This window comes from Vitis vinifera, chromosome 18, assembly GCF_030704535.1.
Source record: "Vitis vinifera cultivar Pinot Noir 40024 chromosome 18, ASM3070453v1".
Lineage (NCBI taxonomy): Eukaryota > Viridiplantae > Streptophyta > Magnoliopsida > Vitales > Vitaceae > Vitis > Vitis vinifera.
The window spans coordinates 7,230,475-7,247,843 of NC_081822.1; the positions used below are offsets into that span (position 1 = coordinate 7,230,475).

The 17,369-nt window shown below is 29.8% G+C and overlaps 2 protein-coding genes across 2 annotated transcripts; one reads left to right on the forward strand and one right to left on the reverse strand.

Moving 5' to 3' along the window:
- Positions 1 to 4,495: 4,495 nt before the first annotated feature.
- LOC100267736 (uncharacterized) lies at positions 4,496 to 5,230 on the reverse strand. The gene has a single exon (XM_002285397.4). It carries the CDS (start codon positions 5,027 to 5,029, stop codon positions 4,694 to 4,696), a length of 336 nt encoding a protein of 111 aa, XP_002285433.1. The 5' UTR covers positions 5,030 to 5,230; the 3' UTR covers positions 4,496 to 4,693.
- A 5,580-nt stretch (positions 5,231 to 10,810) lies between these two features.
- Positions 10,811 to 11,464, forward strand: LOC100245416 (phytosulfokines 3). The gene is made up of 2 exons (XM_002285394.4): positions 10,811 to 11,052; positions 11,149 to 11,464. The coding sequence occupies exons 1-2, from the start codon at positions 10,936 to 10,938 to the stop codon at positions 11,281 to 11,283; spliced, it is 252 nt and encodes an 83-aa protein (XP_002285430.1). The 5' UTR covers positions 10,811 to 10,935; the 3' UTR covers positions 11,284 to 11,464.
- Positions 11,465 to 17,369: the final 5,905 nt, after the last annotated feature.

Consider the following 17,369-nt stretch of genomic DNA (forward strand, 5'->3'; position numbering starts at 1 on the left):
AATAAGTTTTTTTTTCCATTTTTTATACGAGATAAAAAAAAAAATTTAGTACTTATTAATTAATTATTTAAATTGGTAAATTAAATTATATTTAAGTTGTTAACTTAAAACTTATTATTTAATTTTTATTTTAAGTATTAATGTTGTTTGATAAAATTAATTTAAAATTTATTTTAAATCATCAAATTGACATATTTATCATCATAAAACATAATTATGGCAAAATATATCAAATAACAATTGAGGTTGTGAAATAACAAAAAAGATTATAGGAGCAATTAGGACAAATGGGGATACAAAGATAAAATATATTAGTGCATAAATAAATGAGATAAAATTATTCATACAAATGAGGATTTAATATAGTTTGATCAATTATGATTAAAGGGTATTTAGTAAAATTTAATACTTATTATTTAATTACTTAAATTGATTTTAAGTTAAATTATACTTAAGTTATTGACTTAAAACTTATTCCTTAATTTTTATTTTAAGTATTAAAATTGTTTAATAAAATTAACTAAAAATTGATTCTGAATAATTAAAATGACATATTTATTTTTATAAATTATAATCAATGTAAAAAATGTCGAGTAATCACGAAAGTCGTGGAGTAATAAAAAATATTATAGAAGTAATTAAGGCAAATGAAGATAAAAAAGTAAAATAAAGATAGAGACTTAAAAATAATTGTTTTTACTTAATACTTAAAGTTGTTTTTTTATTTTATGTCATACTATTAGGTTATTTTAGTAAATAGACTTATTTTTTTTAATAATTTAAATTAAGTTATTAAATAATTTTAAGTTATTAAGTTGGTTTATCGAAAACCTACTAAATACATAGATGAAATATAATTACTTTATTGTAGAATATGGAATATTACAAAAAAAAAAATTAAATATAATTATGGGGTTTTAAAACATTTTATATTTCATTGCTTGTTGTATTTATAGTGTGAATCATGAACTTTCATACATTCGAGTGTCAACTCCTTTCACATCTACAACTACTTGGAATAAGCTTTACATATTAATCTCTATATCATTACATATTATTTTCCTTATATTTTTTGTAGAGCATTCCTAAAAGAATTTGTTATTCTATTAAAATAAAAACTAATTTTACAATAAAAATTTATATATTACATTTTAATTAGAAAATGACAAACTTGATCTTGAATTAAAATTTCCCTTTAGAATCCTTTTGCTAGTTCCATTCTCCATGACTCTTCTAAAAATCAAGACCGCTCAAATACCATTCGTTACCTTAATGAAAATTTTGATCCTAATCGTTGTCTTCAAAAAATAGAAAATTAATAAAATCTAAAGCCACTTGTTGTGTAGAAGCAAGTGAACAATAAATAAGAAAAAAAAAAACAAAAGTATTGTACTATTTTTTTTTTTAATTTACTATAAATCATTAAATCAACATATTTACTTTTATTAATACTTATAATTTCACTAGTCTTAAAAAATAAATTTATTGTTAAATATTTTATTTAAAGTATTGCACATATATAAGAAAATTATAAAAAATATTAATTATAAAATATGAGTTGTAAATATAAAATAATAGCTATAAAATATACTCTCACTCAATATAAGTAAATAAGACAATATATATATATATATATTATATTTGATATTAAAAATAAATTAATTATTTTAACTTAACACTTAATGTTTTTTTTAAGTTATAAGATTAAGTTATTTTATAATAAATTATTAAATTGATTTATCAGATACTATTTTTTTTTTTTTTTTTTTCATATTATGACAGAGTGATTTGGGATTTGACTAGGTGGATCACCTCAACCCCATGATGAAGTTAGCATACCAATGCACCGACCACACTTGTCTTTCCACTTGAAATGCCTTTCAAAATTCTTCAATTAAAAGAATAAATCATTTTAGATAAAAAAAAAAAAAAGGTTTTTTATTATAAAAAATTATAGAGTAATATATGTAGTGTGCCCTACAATGCTTGAATATTCCTGTTGGACCTTGACCATCTAAACTGAACTTCCAATTTTTATTTTCTATTTTTTCACAATTTGTTTTTATTTGCTCAACTACTTCAGTTGACGTTCAAACATCCTATTTCACTTTTGAAATTTTGTCTCAACTTAAAATTAAATGCAATTATCATTACTTTGACCAAAGTCCGATATTGAAACTCACTCATTGGTGTCTCCATCCTTAGTCTTCACCATGATCCTAAGGCTAATACGTCCCATGAATTTCATACACTGATTTCAAATCCAGATCATTACTTATGACATGCCTAGTGCCTAAATTTCATTATGGGGAAAAAAAAGATATTGCTTACATGTGAACTTCGCCCTGTCCATGTTTCATATCATCTAAGGTATTATAAGACCTTCAAAGATTAAAACTTTCAATCCTGTGAAGGGTTTATTTTTTAGGGGTTAGATATCTTCTTGGGATCGTATAACATTAAAAATTTTAATTTGATTGATACAAATTGAATATATATTTATGAAAAGTGTGCTTTTATGCACATATTTGAAAGTAATAAAAAATAAAAACTTTTAAAAAATAATTTTATTTTCATGCACTATAAAATCAAAGTTAATATTTAAAATAGTCAAAGACAAGGTACTATTATCGATTAAAAAAGTGTATAAAAAACTAAGAACATGTTTATGAATCATTTTTTTATAATAGTTTTTTGTTTTTTAAAGTAAAAAAATATAAAAAATACGTTTAACAATAAAAAACTATTTTTTTTTCTCACAGAATATTTTTTAATTATTTTTTTTATTATTTTCACTCACATTTAAGATTTAAAAAAAATAATAATTATACAAACATATAAAATGATAAAACACAGATATAAAAATTATTTTAAAAATATATTTAAAAATATTAAAAATAAATTAAAAATAATTTAAGTTTTCAAATAGTCTTTTATTCTATAAAAATCAAAAGATAATTTTCAAAAATTATTCTAAAAACTATTTTTCAAAATTATTTTGAAAAACAATTACCAAACAAGTCATAATTATTTTTGGATTAATGTAATAAATTTTAAATTTTATTTTGTGATTTTTTTATGGATGCTCGTGAATACACACTTTTTCCCAATATTTTCTATTCATATAAAACTTGGTACTTTTTTTTTATTCTCATCCAAATCAATGAGAATAAATATAATGAGAGCCAAAAACCAATTTTTATCAAAATTTTTATTTATATTAATTTTTTGTAAGCATTATTTAAATTTTAATAAATAAATTTATGTCAATTGGAGTGATTATAAAATCTTTCCTTCTACTTCCTGTTGTCTTTTTTTGGTCAATATATATATATAAAGGAAAGTAAACTATAAAAGAGAAAACCTCCCACTTTCTCACCCTACCAGCTGGAAAGTGGAAAGTGTAAGAAAAAAAATTTGAAAGAAAATAAATATAAAAAAAATGTATTATTGTTATTATTATTATTTTAGTTTTATTGCTGAAAAAAAATTAAATTACCTAAGAATATATTTTTCTAAACTTTTACTCACGGTTGTTTTAAGGAAAATAATTTAGAAGAAATTTTCATATCTTTTATTTATTTATTTTAAATTTAATAATTTTTTTAAGTTATTCAAATTCTTTGTGTCAGAACAAGTTCAATGCATTAATACATGTCACGATGAGCTAGAGCCATGTCAAAATTCACCATCCATAGGTTGGTCTCACCAAATATTAAAAGTATATGATAAAATTTAAATTCTTGGAAAATATGATCAAATAAATGGCTTACAAAAGAATTACATTTAATAAAATAATGAAATTGGATTTAATTTCACAGATTTAATAAAATTACATATGCATAAAAATAATACAATCTGAAAGTGTATGTAAAATCTGGTCATCATCTGACTTTAAAGCAATCCTTCTTAGGATTCCCTGCTGACCACTGTTGATGGCCCCTCAGGAAAGAGAGAGGAAAGGTAAAACAAAAGTAAAAGAAACTTAGTTTAAACTTTAAAATCTAATCAACAATATGATTTGCAAAACGGCAACATCATTCAAAGTCACGGAAAAAGGTTTTTTTGAATAATTAAAGTTTCTTTGGTGCCTTTTTACTTTTCTTTTTTTACAGGAAATCCGGTAAGATATGCAGTTTACAGTAAGTGCGGTTACTCCAAAAACCCAGTCATTGGAGTGGATCGCCAGCTTGGCCGAGTTAACCAGCGAGTTCATCAATAAAGAGAATTTTTTTCTTTTGTCTTTGAAAGGGACCAATTAATAATTGTGAAATAAATAAATTTTTGAGAATTGCCAAGTTTTCCAAGACCGACCAAGTAGAATGTCTTCATCTGCTATAATTCTGGGCTAAAGTGCTCCATGATCTGCTAATTAATATAGTACCATTAAACAAACTGGAGGTTGAGCTTCAGGTCAAACAAAACCACAGATTTGAATGCCCATATAGTGATGTGTATGTAGAACTGGCATAAAAAGCAAAAACTGGAAAGAAAAAAAAAAAAAAAAACTCGTTGCGATTTCATATCAATAACAGAGAATTCAAGCCAGTAAACATAGCTGTTTTTGGTTTTTTGCATCGCTTTTCGTCCTTGCAATGCCAATAAACCCAACAAACTTCACAGGTCCAGAAACCCCAGAATATATTTATACGTAACTTACCAAAATGAACATCAGTTTTACTTAATCATCCATTTACTCCTGATCAACAAGCCCTCCTCCTTTCTTCCCTTTAGCCCTCCTCCTCCGGCTACCGGAGCCGCCATCGTGCCGGAGATTTCCATCGTTGAAGATCAAGGGCAAGTCGTTGGCATCATCACAGTCATCTTCAGTGGCGATGCGGATACAAGAACACCGTTCAAGGGAGGCGAAAAAAGCAGCTGCAACACCATTGATGAACCACATAGCCACCCCATCGAGCTTTCCGCACCCGGGTGAGGCATGGGTGGATGAGGTTCGGGCCCTGGGCTCATCCGAAGCTGGCCGGAGATTGAATAAGCTAGTGCAGGTGGTGGAGGTAGTAGCAGCCATGAATTGGAGATACAAGTTGCCTCCACACAAGAGAAGAGAGGTTTAGAGGCCTTGTCAAACTCTTAAACAACCTATAATAATAAGCTTGTTAACCAGTGGGGTCGGAATTCCAACAATGCCCTTGGAAATTCGTAGAGTTGCAAGCAATTGTTGATGAACGTGACAGAAGAAAAATGGATTCGCTTTCATGTCTGTTTGGGGCAGTGGGCCCTCTCTATCATGTTCACCTGCCCATTTCTCATAAACTTTGTTTCTTGTTCTGTCGCTTATATTAATTACCTTGTGGAGGTTTATGAAATATCACTTTCACCTCCTTCCTTTACCACCTTCTATTTTTTTCAGCATCATATCCCACATTAATATTGATTAGGGAAAATAAATTATGATATATATATATATATATATATATATATATAATTAATTTTATTGTATGATAATATTGAACCTTTTATTATCAAATCCTTAAAGCTTTTTATGAGGATTTAATCCTCTGGGTGTTGATTACTCCATAATAATATAAATTTAAGAATTCAATTTATATTTATTAATATATTTATATATAAAACTTTTTAGTATGCGATAATGTAAATTGAAATTGTAACGGTTGTAAGTGATGTTTAAAAATAATGAGAAAAGAAGGTTGATAAAAGGCCAAACTTGTACAAAGAAAATAATGGGAAAAAAAGTCAACCTGGCTCGTGAATATGTAATAGACGTAGGTACAAACCAAATACATGTAAAAGAATGGAAATATGAAAAGAAAAACATAAAAATGGCCCAAAGACAATGATTAAACCCAAACGTGAAAGTGGGTATCATCATTATATCTGTTGTTATCCTAAGAAGATAGAGGGGGTGCTTTATGCATGCTACCTTTATTTGATCACAAATTTTACAAAAAAATAATTAAAAATACCAGAATTAGCCTCTTCAGCCGTTTGAATATTTTAAATTTATGAAAAAAACAATAGACAATATAACAAAGATTGAGCCATATAACAGTAAGGGAAAGGTGACTCTTAAAAAACCTAAAAGAGAAAGCGTCATCATTTGGGAGGCAGGGCATGGTGGTAGACTCAGGGCCAGATACACCATGAATTTCTTCAATCCTTTATTTTAATTCTTAGTCTATAGCAATTTGTTGTTCCTGAAATCATTAAAAGCTACATACTCGACAAGGGTAGGGATTCTACTTTTAGACTAACCAAGCAAAGTCTAGAGGGTCCACCATATTTATGGTGTCAAAGGCTAATCACATGGTCCAATTTTTTGAATAATCTGTTTCAAATTCAATATCTTTGCCCAAATCTGACCTGGGGTGGAGAGTTGAGACCAACCACCTAACCATTGATTTTCTGCCACTATTTCGTCTCTCTTTTTTCTCCTTACAAAAGTCCTCTCCATAACAGCTTTCGTAATAGAAGTTTAAACTTTAGACTTTCAAATTAGGTTCAATCACATTTCATACACCTTTACTATAAGGGCAATTTGTAAATATATGATTTTGATATTTTATATTCAACTCAAATAAACACTATAGTGGATCGATTTTTCCATACCTATCCTAAATTCCTAGTTGAAAACATACTCATATAAATTAATAGTTTCGTGTATAAGTAAATAGGTCTATTATGCCAAATCTTGTACTCTTTACCATTCTTTTTATGCCCATTTCGGAATATAATATTGTGTGGGTGTACAATTAGATTACAGCCTAGTGGTCCAAATGAATTGACCATTGAAAAGGATTCTGATACATTGAGAACCCATTCAGGAGTTTTAGTATCAATTCAAATGGCGGCATCTGAACATATGCTTCACATTTACCAAACACTTGTAAAAATCCCTAAATCCAAAAGGAAGGTTGGCAGATCCTCTTTCAAAGCATTCCCACGTGCGTAAATAAAATCTAGAATATTTGCCACTGACTTTATAGTTACAAAATAAACTAACACCAATAAGTTGTTCGTTTTAGTGCTCTTAAAAAGGAATGAATGTCTTTAACGTATACCAACCAATATGGACTGATGGATTCCTAAAAATGAACCAACACCAGAAAATGGATAGAATTCAAATTGAAGTATTAGTGGCTAAAGCGCTTAACCAAAACGAACCTCAACCTGCCCATCCTCGTTCTCTGAATCCTTGCCCAACAAGAGCAGCCCCCAACTTTAGTTACCATATTAAGCCCGCAAGACGTGTCCGACAGCCAAGATTAATGCGATAAAAGCCCAATATTTCATGTTGGGCTCTTGATCTCTCACCAGTATAGTCATCCTATGTGACCAAAAGAAGGTTTTGTGCAGGCCTAATTCTTTCATCAAAATTCAGTGCCCTATACTGCAATAAGATGATATTTCTACTAAAATAATGTATGCTCTTCCAGCCATTTGGTTGAACTGCTTACCCAACCTATGGAATGCTACATCTTTGTGTCATACTACAGTATAATATGGTCCATGTCAAAGGTTTATTTGCTTTTGAACCAAAATCACAAAATAAATTGGTCGATCTAAGCAAAAAAATCCAACATTTAAGACGCTAAATTATGTTGCTTTTTAAAATGTGAAAATATCTTTGGAAGAAACTAATGACAAGTACTAAACTTACATCCTACACATCACTCCCAAAATGCAAAAACGCATGAAGCTTTGGATTGCCAACTACACCATCCTACAAATCTATGCAAATTATATATATTTAGGGAGATGGGGCTAAGCTTGAAGTAGATATTATTGTTATTACCCATGTTCATAAGAACATGGATAATGAATTATATTTTTATAAACGTAAAACCGTGTTCTTGTTAACATGAACTAAAATCATGTCCATGAAAACACAGACAAATTGTATTCTCATGAACACAAACTAAAATCGTATTCTTACGAATACGAATGAAACTGTATTTTAATGAACATAAATAATAATTCATATTTTTATGAACATAAACCATAGTACGTGTTCATAAGAACACAAATAGAAAACCATCTTTACGTGAATTCAATTATAAGGATTTAGAGAATATTTTCTATTATAAATTATTTCGATATGGAATATTGAGAAGATAACACGTGAATTCACGAGGGGAAGTAAAAACTGAAGAATATTCTAGAAGAACTCAGATGAAAAATTAGTGTGACAACAAAGCCCATATCTAGCTCATTAAACTTTAGTCCACCATCCTTCAAATCTATCCGAGTTATAACCAACTCTCTTTATCCAAGAAACAAACACATGTACCAACTACCAATTTGAATTACATCAAGGCATCACATGGGCCCTTGGTTTCCGACTTTCAAGCCCAAGCGAATTGGGCCCAACTCAACGCACTCTTATTATCAGTAGGCCCAATCTTTCTATCTTTTCTACACCTTTTTCACCATATTTACTAGTTATTCAATGGAAAGAATAACTCATCATTAAAAGAAACAAGAAATAATGGTGATGCTATATAAAGTAGTAAGAAGTCATTATCAATTTAAGGTATGTATTTTTCATTTGTATAAGATTTTTTTAATTTTATTTTAAGCCTTTAAAATGGAAAACAGAACATTTTTCCACAGACCAAAGAATACGTTATTTACCACAATCATAATCCATGTGGTTGCCTTCATTGAAACGCCTTCTTCAACGTAGCGACCGAACCAGTTTCCAGTCATAAACTAGAATTTCCTTGCAGTCATTGATGAAATTCCAACCCTTCAAACCATCAACATGTATATGAATTTTAATCGGTCTGTTGCTGGAGCGGTGCTATTTGGAAAAAGCGCGTGACCTCAACTTCTTTTGTGGCCTACTGAACATTTCCACGAGAGTATAGCGTTATTACATCATGGATGGTGATGTCAGAAGCAAAATGGAGTGGATGATAATTTTATATTTTTTTAGTTTTGGAGTGGTGAGTGGAAACTAATTTGACTTTTTGGTTCTTCCAAATTAGGAGTTCAAGTCACAGACGTGTCTGAGAACCCCAGGCAGGCAGGTTCAGCTACAGTGGGTTTTGTCCTCTCCTCGTTCTTGGCCCAAATCCCCCTCCTTGCTGGAAATGAAGCACCAAGTAAATATATTTGATGAATAATACAGATAAGAGAGCTCTCCCTGACAAGATGATTCATGATGACCTAATAATTACTTCAGGCTAAAAGGGAGATTTTAGAATCTAGGTCAAGGGTTTTGCTTTCAGATTCATTTTCATCGTTTTCTCACCCAATGTATGCTGCTTTCACTAGAGGGAATGTATGTACATGCCAAAGGGATGTTGACTCCTCAACGTCTTTGACTTAAAGACAAAAGAACAAGTTGAAGATGCCCAATCAATCCAGAAGCCGGAGAGATTTTTTCTTCCAATTTTGACAAATGTGCCCAAGTGATATGCGGGACCTCAGTTGAATTTGTTGCTGATGATGGTATGGGAATCCCATCACGCATTTTAAATTATAGTTAAAATTATCCCCTGAATTCATCGCAAATTTGCTAAATCTGATTACTGTGATGCCATTATTATCAGGAACTGATGCGCGTGATGGGATTTGCATCGTGGTGAAATACGATGAATATTTAAAAAAGGCGGCACACAATACCTCACGTGACCTAATCCTCATAGTAAAGACGGGGCTGGGTGGGCGTTTGGGGCGAAACCATTAACAAAACGCGTAATACATTTGGCATTGATACCATGTAACCCCACCACCAATTGCGTTTGCCTACAATTTTCTTCCCGGAAATTTCCAAGATCATTCCCATTTCACACTTGGGAGTACAGATTACTCTGCTATTCAACAACGATATTAACAAGTTCTCACTTCAATTCCTCTTGCGATCGCGAAAGTCAAATCTCGACATAATTACAACAATTATCGGACTTCTATTTTATGCTATGACAATTCACAAATTCGTTGTAGATTGAAAGATAATTTTAATTTTTTAACAAAATATTGGCAAGAAATTAATTCAATATGTCTGCTATTATCTTATTATAAACATTACATGTGTAAATAAGCATCCTACTATAAGAATAGCATACTTTAATTGAACATTAAATTATATTAATGAAATTAATTTTATAATAAAGATGATTTTATAAATATATTTTCTTCCATGTAAACATTGTCAACTTTGAATCCAATAAATCCTTATAATTTTACAATATATAGTTAAGATATATCATCCATTCTAAGCTTAATAAGCTCTTATGTCTTCAAAATATATCTATAAAATTAAAAATGACTTATACATATGTAATTTTATCATAAATATTTTTTCTAATCAATGTAGGATATCAAAATTACTACCTCTATAAACATAATATTTTTATTGTGTTTTATAGAGTCGTTGAGTCAAATAAATATATATTTTTTGTGGGTCAAACATACTCCTATAGAATTAAGATTGACTTTGATGTAATTTATAATGACTTACTCATTTCCATAAAAATATTATTTATTTTGGTCCAATAATTTTGATATTATCTTTAAGTGTACCTCTAATTAAGTTTCATGTTTAAACTTTTAATATGGTGTCGACAAATATTTTCATTGTTTTTAATTTTTTGTTATGAGAAAAAAAGTTTTTGTTTTTTTTTTAAACCTATTGTAAGTAAGGCAGGTGCATCTCTACATATACATCAAACACATATATTGCTAACCGAGTAGTGGTTAGGTGTGGTCACGCAAGTGTGGTTCAATACGTGGCAATAGATAATTGGGCAGAATGGAACCACGAAAATACAACAGAAAAACAAGATTGTGACAATTAACATGCAAGCATGACAAAAACACAGCTAAGGTATAGCTAATTCTTGTCACCCCTCCCCTCTATAAATTAGCGTCCTCGGCGTCCTACTTGCTCACCACTTGAATACAATACCAACAGGCAACGAGAGAAATCCCCCCTGAATAACAATAACAATGTCTAAGCATACCTCCGTCTTCACCATACTACTCCTCCTGTTCTTCACACTATCCTCCGCCGCACGCCATGAGCCGACCTTCGTCACCGACTCTGCTGTGAAATTTCAGTACGAGGTACCTCCATCAATTTCATTCTTCATCATCAACAGCGATCTCTTTCACAACAACAGTAACTGATTGATTATGTTTTTGGGGTTTTGGTTTGTGCAGGAAGTGGAAGCAGAGAAGAGCATGGAGGTCGTGGGCGGGAGTTGCGAAGGGGCAGCAGATAAGGATGAGTGCTTGATGAGAAGAACCCTGGCTGCTCATACCGATTACATCTATACTCAGAAGCAGAAGCCCTGAATCTCTCTCTAGCTTCAGCTTTCATGTTTTTATTTATTTCTCATCCTCTTTGTTATTAGATATTACGAATCACAAATAAATATTAAATAACCAATCAATTATTATATGTGGTTATAAAAAATAAAATAAAATTGTAAGATGCCCTTCTGAGTTGCAAGTTCCAACAACACCTTATGCACTTACCTTACTTCTTCCGTGAGTTCTCTGCACATTCACCGACCAACTTGGCCTTACGTTTTGTCCTGACTCATAAGCCACATGCCATACCAACCCAACCCGCTGGGGGTCAACATATTTTACTCAGTCAACAAAGAGGTCTCCCACAATATCATTATTATTAGTTTATTACGCACGTAGAGAGGTCTGCATCTAAGAAGAACCTGGACAAGCAGCTAAGGCTGCTTTGCTGTCATCGGGTTGACTCATGTTCACAGTCTTCCTAATTAAAAAATCTAATTTGTAAAAATTAGTCGTCTTGAAATTCTTTTAATGATTACTATAAAAAATTACGTAAATCTGAGCACTCCAAGTTACAAACATAGGTTATTTAAATATCATTAGATTTGTTCAGCTTACAAGCAAATTATGAAAGAATCATTTGGTTGAGTTGAGCCACCCTATGCAATCAGCCCCTGTTTTCTAATTAAAGATTCAAAAGTTAATTAAAAGATCTCATGTTTTCTGATTCTCAATATCCAGGATGGAAAAAAAAACATTGGAAAACAAATAATAATAATAATTTAAAAAAAGTAAGGTTATGTTGGTTTGGAGAAAATATTTAAAAAAATGGTTTTCTTATTGGATTTCACCATGAAAAATGTAAAAAAATGATTAAAAAAAGTATATATATTTAAATTATTTAATTTTTATAAAATAAAGAAAAATAAGTAAAACAAATTTAAAAAAATTTATTGAGTTTGAATTAATTTTTTTATTTACTTTTCTTCTCCAATTTTTATCTTTTATATATTCGTTGAATTTTTTTGAAAATCAAACATAACTTAAAAGATTCAACAAAAGAAAATCCCTAGACACATTTGCAGTAACATTCATACACAATTTTTAAAATTAGAGTGTGAAATAATATTATAAGAATAATGACTAAGAAAATATATGATTAGAAGATGAACAACTATTTAATCAATGATAAATGAAAATGACATAAACCTACCTGTCTTTTATCATCTAAATAATGTTAAAGCAGATACACAGAAAAGATGGATAATAAAGACAATTAGAAGAAAGAGTCATTGAAGGGGACGTTTATTTTTCTTTTTAAAAGTTTAAATCCAATCTTAGATTTTTAAACTTGGTTCAAATGGGTAATTAAAATATACACTAAAAAAATAAAAATTAAAAGAAAAGGTAAAGAAAAAGAAAAAGGAGAGGATTATAAGAGTGAAAAACTTATGGAATTTTAGAAATACTAAATTTAGTATTCACGACTACAGTTTGTGGACAAAGTTGCTTTCGTGCTAACAACAATTTTGATGAATTTTCCATGAAAATCACATCAACATTGGAGGGACCATCTCTTCCAATGTCTCCCTCAATCCCTCATTTCTTTCTAAAAGTGAAGCAGAGTGTCAAACACGGCTATGACTATTTCATCCCCCGGGCCATACCCACACAGGTGTGTAGTTGAGGAATTTTTGATAAAGTATGTCAACGTCACAAAAAAAGTGAGTAGTGAAAGGAGAAGAAGGATAAAAGACTATCAGTGCTCAACTGTTCCATCATCATCTGTGGTAACCTGACTCAGAATCAAACTTCACTAGTGGGAACGTGGGATTCTACTTGGACATTTTTTCCTGCCTACTATTCCACACACGTCTGCCATATGTGTTCAATTCAAACTTCTTCTCACTCAATTTTTGAATGATGAACAATTTGTAGGAACATTGTACATGTGCACTTTATCTATTAGGATAAATTTTGGGTGGTGAACAATTGGTAGGAACATTGTATATTTGCACTTCATCCATTAGGATTCAAAGCATTTGAAGAACAAAAGGAATGGACTTGGTGGGAGGTTGTAGGTTGTTTCTGACCTTCCTCCTAATGGAGCTGCACTAGAGACACTGCCCAAAAGAAGTCTTTTGACTACTGATTTTTTGGAAATATCGTAGTGAGAAAAATGTTATTTTCATCACCACATATACAATTGTTTTATGACAGATTTGGGATTGATGATACACTATGCGTTCGATGGGGGGGAGTATGATCGGCAAAGGAAAGTATAGGATAAGGGAGAACTGAAGAAAAATAAATTGTTCCATCCAATTCTGAACTCCCTCCCAGTCATGTGTGCTGTTGAATACACAGAACATTAAACTGGGAGCCATTGCCAATCAAATTAGGTCTTTTGAATTTGAACAGATATAATTTTTTTTTAGTAAAAGTAGACAAAAATGGGAATCTTTTTATATAACCCAATACCTTTTTTTTTTTTTGAGTTAATGAATAGATTATTGGGCTCGAAAAGTTGCGGGCTGTGGAGGGGGCTTTTTTAACTTCTACAGCTAGTGTAAAAAATAATTTTAAAAAAATGGTAGTTTGGAAAAAAATTCTTAAAATATGGTAGTTACAAAGTTATTGATAAATTTACGGTACTTTTTGCCACTTTGAAAGATGTTTCTTGAAAAGACACGTTCCATAGTATCTTTTCAATAGACATATTTCATAATTTTATAAAATTGAATTTATATTAAATGTGTCTCTTTAAAATATATTTTTTCATAATTTCATAAAATTGAATTTATATTAAAGATATCTCTTCAAAAAATATTTTTCCATAATTTTTTTATTAATCATACATATTAAAAAAAAATTAAATTTATACTAAAGAAATATTATTTCCACAATACTATAAAATCAAATTTTACTAAATTTGTATCTTGAAAGTCATATCTAGTATACATCATATATACTAGTGCACTCATTATAGGAAACTGATCCCGATAATCAATACAAATCATCCATTTAATTAGGAGGTGATACATTATAGTTTTTACTAAATTGCCTAAATCCATGAAATAATTATAGACAATTTATCTATTTATAAAGAACCTATAACTTGTATCTTCTATGTAACTCTCAATATACTTAAGCCATGTACAATGTAAAAAAAAAGAGTTAAATGTTCAAATCAATATCAATATATAAAAATAATAGCAAAGACCTAATAAAGTCTGACTTTATTACATCATGTTTTACTTTTAAGACTCAATTCCAATAATAATAAATTAAACCTAACCTACTATAATGTTGATTTCTTTGGAATCATAATGAAAAAAACTACGACTATTATTAGTTTTTGAAAGAAACAATTCATAAATATATTTTATTAGGCATATTGATCTTTTTTGATATCTTTGTAAATTCTTATAAAATTGTTATCTCATAAACTATTTTAGGAAGATTGAAATTGGCTATATTTGATAACTATTCTGAAAAATAATTTTTTATTTTTTAAAACAAAAAGGCATGAAACCACGTTTGATTCTCAATTGTTTCCAAATAGGTTTTTAAAAATTGTTACAAGTGTTTTATGAGTGTTACATATAAAAGCATATTTTTAAGAATTATTCTATGTTAATTATTTTTAATTATTTTCACTTTTTTCTAAGAATAATCACAAATAAAAAACCACAGATAAATAGTTATCTTTAAGAAATGTTTGGAAACACCTAAAACATGTTAATAACATTCTAAATTCTTAAACAAATATTTGTTCTGACAAATATCACAAAATTATTTTTAAAACGGTTCTTCCTTGAAAACTATTTTTGAAAGTACCCAAATATATGTCATATCTTTCCTTTGTTAATCTTATCACTTAAGTCGATAAAGGCAAGTGCATTCCTAAAGATATATCCTGTACTCACCTTTTCATTTGCCTAAAAGCTAATGTTATGTTTGGTGAGGGACAATTTTCTTTTCCTAGATTTTTGTACAATCGACCCTAGCCCAAATGATAACAGGTGTGCTCCTTCTAGAGAGTTTCAAATAAGCAGGCAATGGAAACATAAAAACAAGATTACCTACCTTATTATAGAACATATAACAAAAATGTAACTGAGCTTGTTCTATTCTTATCATCTTCTCTTCTATAAATGTACGTCCCCTCCATCTATTCTCCCTCAACCATCACCACTTAAATCCCAACCACAACAAAGTCTAAAGTTACTGGCCTTCTCACCATAGTCCTCCTCCTCTTCTTCACAGTAACCTATGCTTCACGTCCTGAGCCCACCCTCGCCAGTGACTCTGCTGGGAAACTTCAATCTGAGGTAACTCATTTTCATTCTTCTTCGTCAGATACAATTTTTTTTCACAAAAAGAAAGAAAAAATATGATCGCATGTGTTTATCTGGTTATGATTTTTGTTTTGTATAGGGTGCGGAAGCAGTGAAGAACGTAGAGATAGTGGGTGAAAGTTGCAAAGGAGTGGCAGACATGGATGGATGCTTGAAGAAGAGAACCATGGTTGCTGATATCGACTACATATATTCTGTGGACCCCTAAATGTCTTTGTAACTCCATATTTTATTAAGTTGTTACCAAAGAATGAATGTCACCACCCTTACCTAGTCATAATTTTGGTTATGAAATAAACATTGCCTGTCGTACGCTTCCATGCATGCGCATTATGGATTTGGCTTCGCCTATTTTTACTTTTTGGTTGGGACTTTGGTGATCTTCAATAATTTCCTTACCGAGTTTAGTGAGTGATGAAGTAGACAAGATGTAAATAACACTTTTTAAAAAATTTAAAATTGTAAATTACAATTTCGCTTTCAAAAAGAGCACAAGTACGTCCTTAAAAATGTGTATCAATGATCATAAAAAATCTCCAAAATTCCTAAATTGTTGTTTGTAAAATTAACCTCCCATTAATTTGAAAAATGCTCTTATACTCAATCTAACTTTTTTTAGACAATTTTTTCTACACCTTTTAAGCAAAAGTTCAAATAGGATACTACTAGATTTATTTTTAAAAATATTTTAAAGAATAATTTTAAAATTAGTTTTTGTTATAGAATAAAAGAATTATGAAAAAATGAACTTAAAAGAAAAACTAGGGGCTCGACCATGTTTTTCTTATGTTTGTTTTTAAAAACTAATTTTTCCCTTATTTTATAAAAATAAGGGATGTTTGACAAGTTGTTTTTAAAAATATTCTTCAAAAATAAAAAAAATAAAAAAAAAAATTTGGATAAATTGTTTTTAAAATAATTTTTTCATTTTGATTTTGTAAAAACATTGTAAATTCAATTTATATTGTATTAAGTATATTTAATTCAAGTCTTATTAAAATGAAAATAATTTTATAATTATTAATAAATTTAAAAATAAATAATTTTTACTTTTAATAAAATATGAATAGTAATATTTTAATAAAATTATAAATGGTATTTCTTTATAAATATAAGATATTTTTATCCCTCTTAATTATTTTTTTTATTATAAATTATATATAGTAAAAATTCAAATAAGATGATTCTGGATTCATTGAAAAAGTAATTTAAGAATGATTTAAAAATTTGTTCTCTAATACTCATTATGTCAATTCAAAGCCAGTCCCTTTTTTCTTTTTCTTTTTTTCTTTCCTTTTAAGTGTCAAATCTCTCATCTTTTAACACATGTAGCAAGAAGTATCCAATTGGACCAACTAAAAGAAGCCTATTGTTTGCCCCCTGACTAGGACGACGCAGAGTCAAGGACCTCATGGGTAGAGACACCTTGCACCCATGAGGGGCCCCGGAGAGACACGCAATGAGATAAAGAGTAGCATGTGCGCCTCAACATGTCGCAGTGCACCACTAGCACTCGACACTGCCTATGACTGCACACGATGTCATAGGTTATTACTCATGACACAACGACCGTAGCATGCGACTCAACAACATGGCAAATGGGTGGCACGTTCCAACTTGGTCCGAATTCAAGTATCGAATTTTTAGATTTTGGTATTTCTCCATTGAATATGAACCTTCAAAAGGGAGTTTCCAATTGGAATTGGATTTTTTCGAGTTTCCATGAACTAATTAAAATTCATTATGTTCCCTTAAACATAGTTAATG

Bases quoted from the DNA above. Each gene is read 5' to 3' on its own strand.
- LOC100267736 (XM_002285397.4), bottom strand. From the start codon at position 5,029: ATGGCTGCTACTACCTCCACCACCTGCACTAGCTTATTCAATCTCCGG.
- LOC100245416 (XM_002285394.4), top strand. From the start codon at position 10,936: ATGTCTAAGCATACCTCCGTCTTCACCATACTACTCCTCCTGTTCTTC. The intron at 11,053-11,148 runs GTACCTCCATCA...TGGTTTGTGCAG, and splicing joins CTGTGAAATTTCAGTACGAG to GAAGTGGAAGCAGAGAAGAG.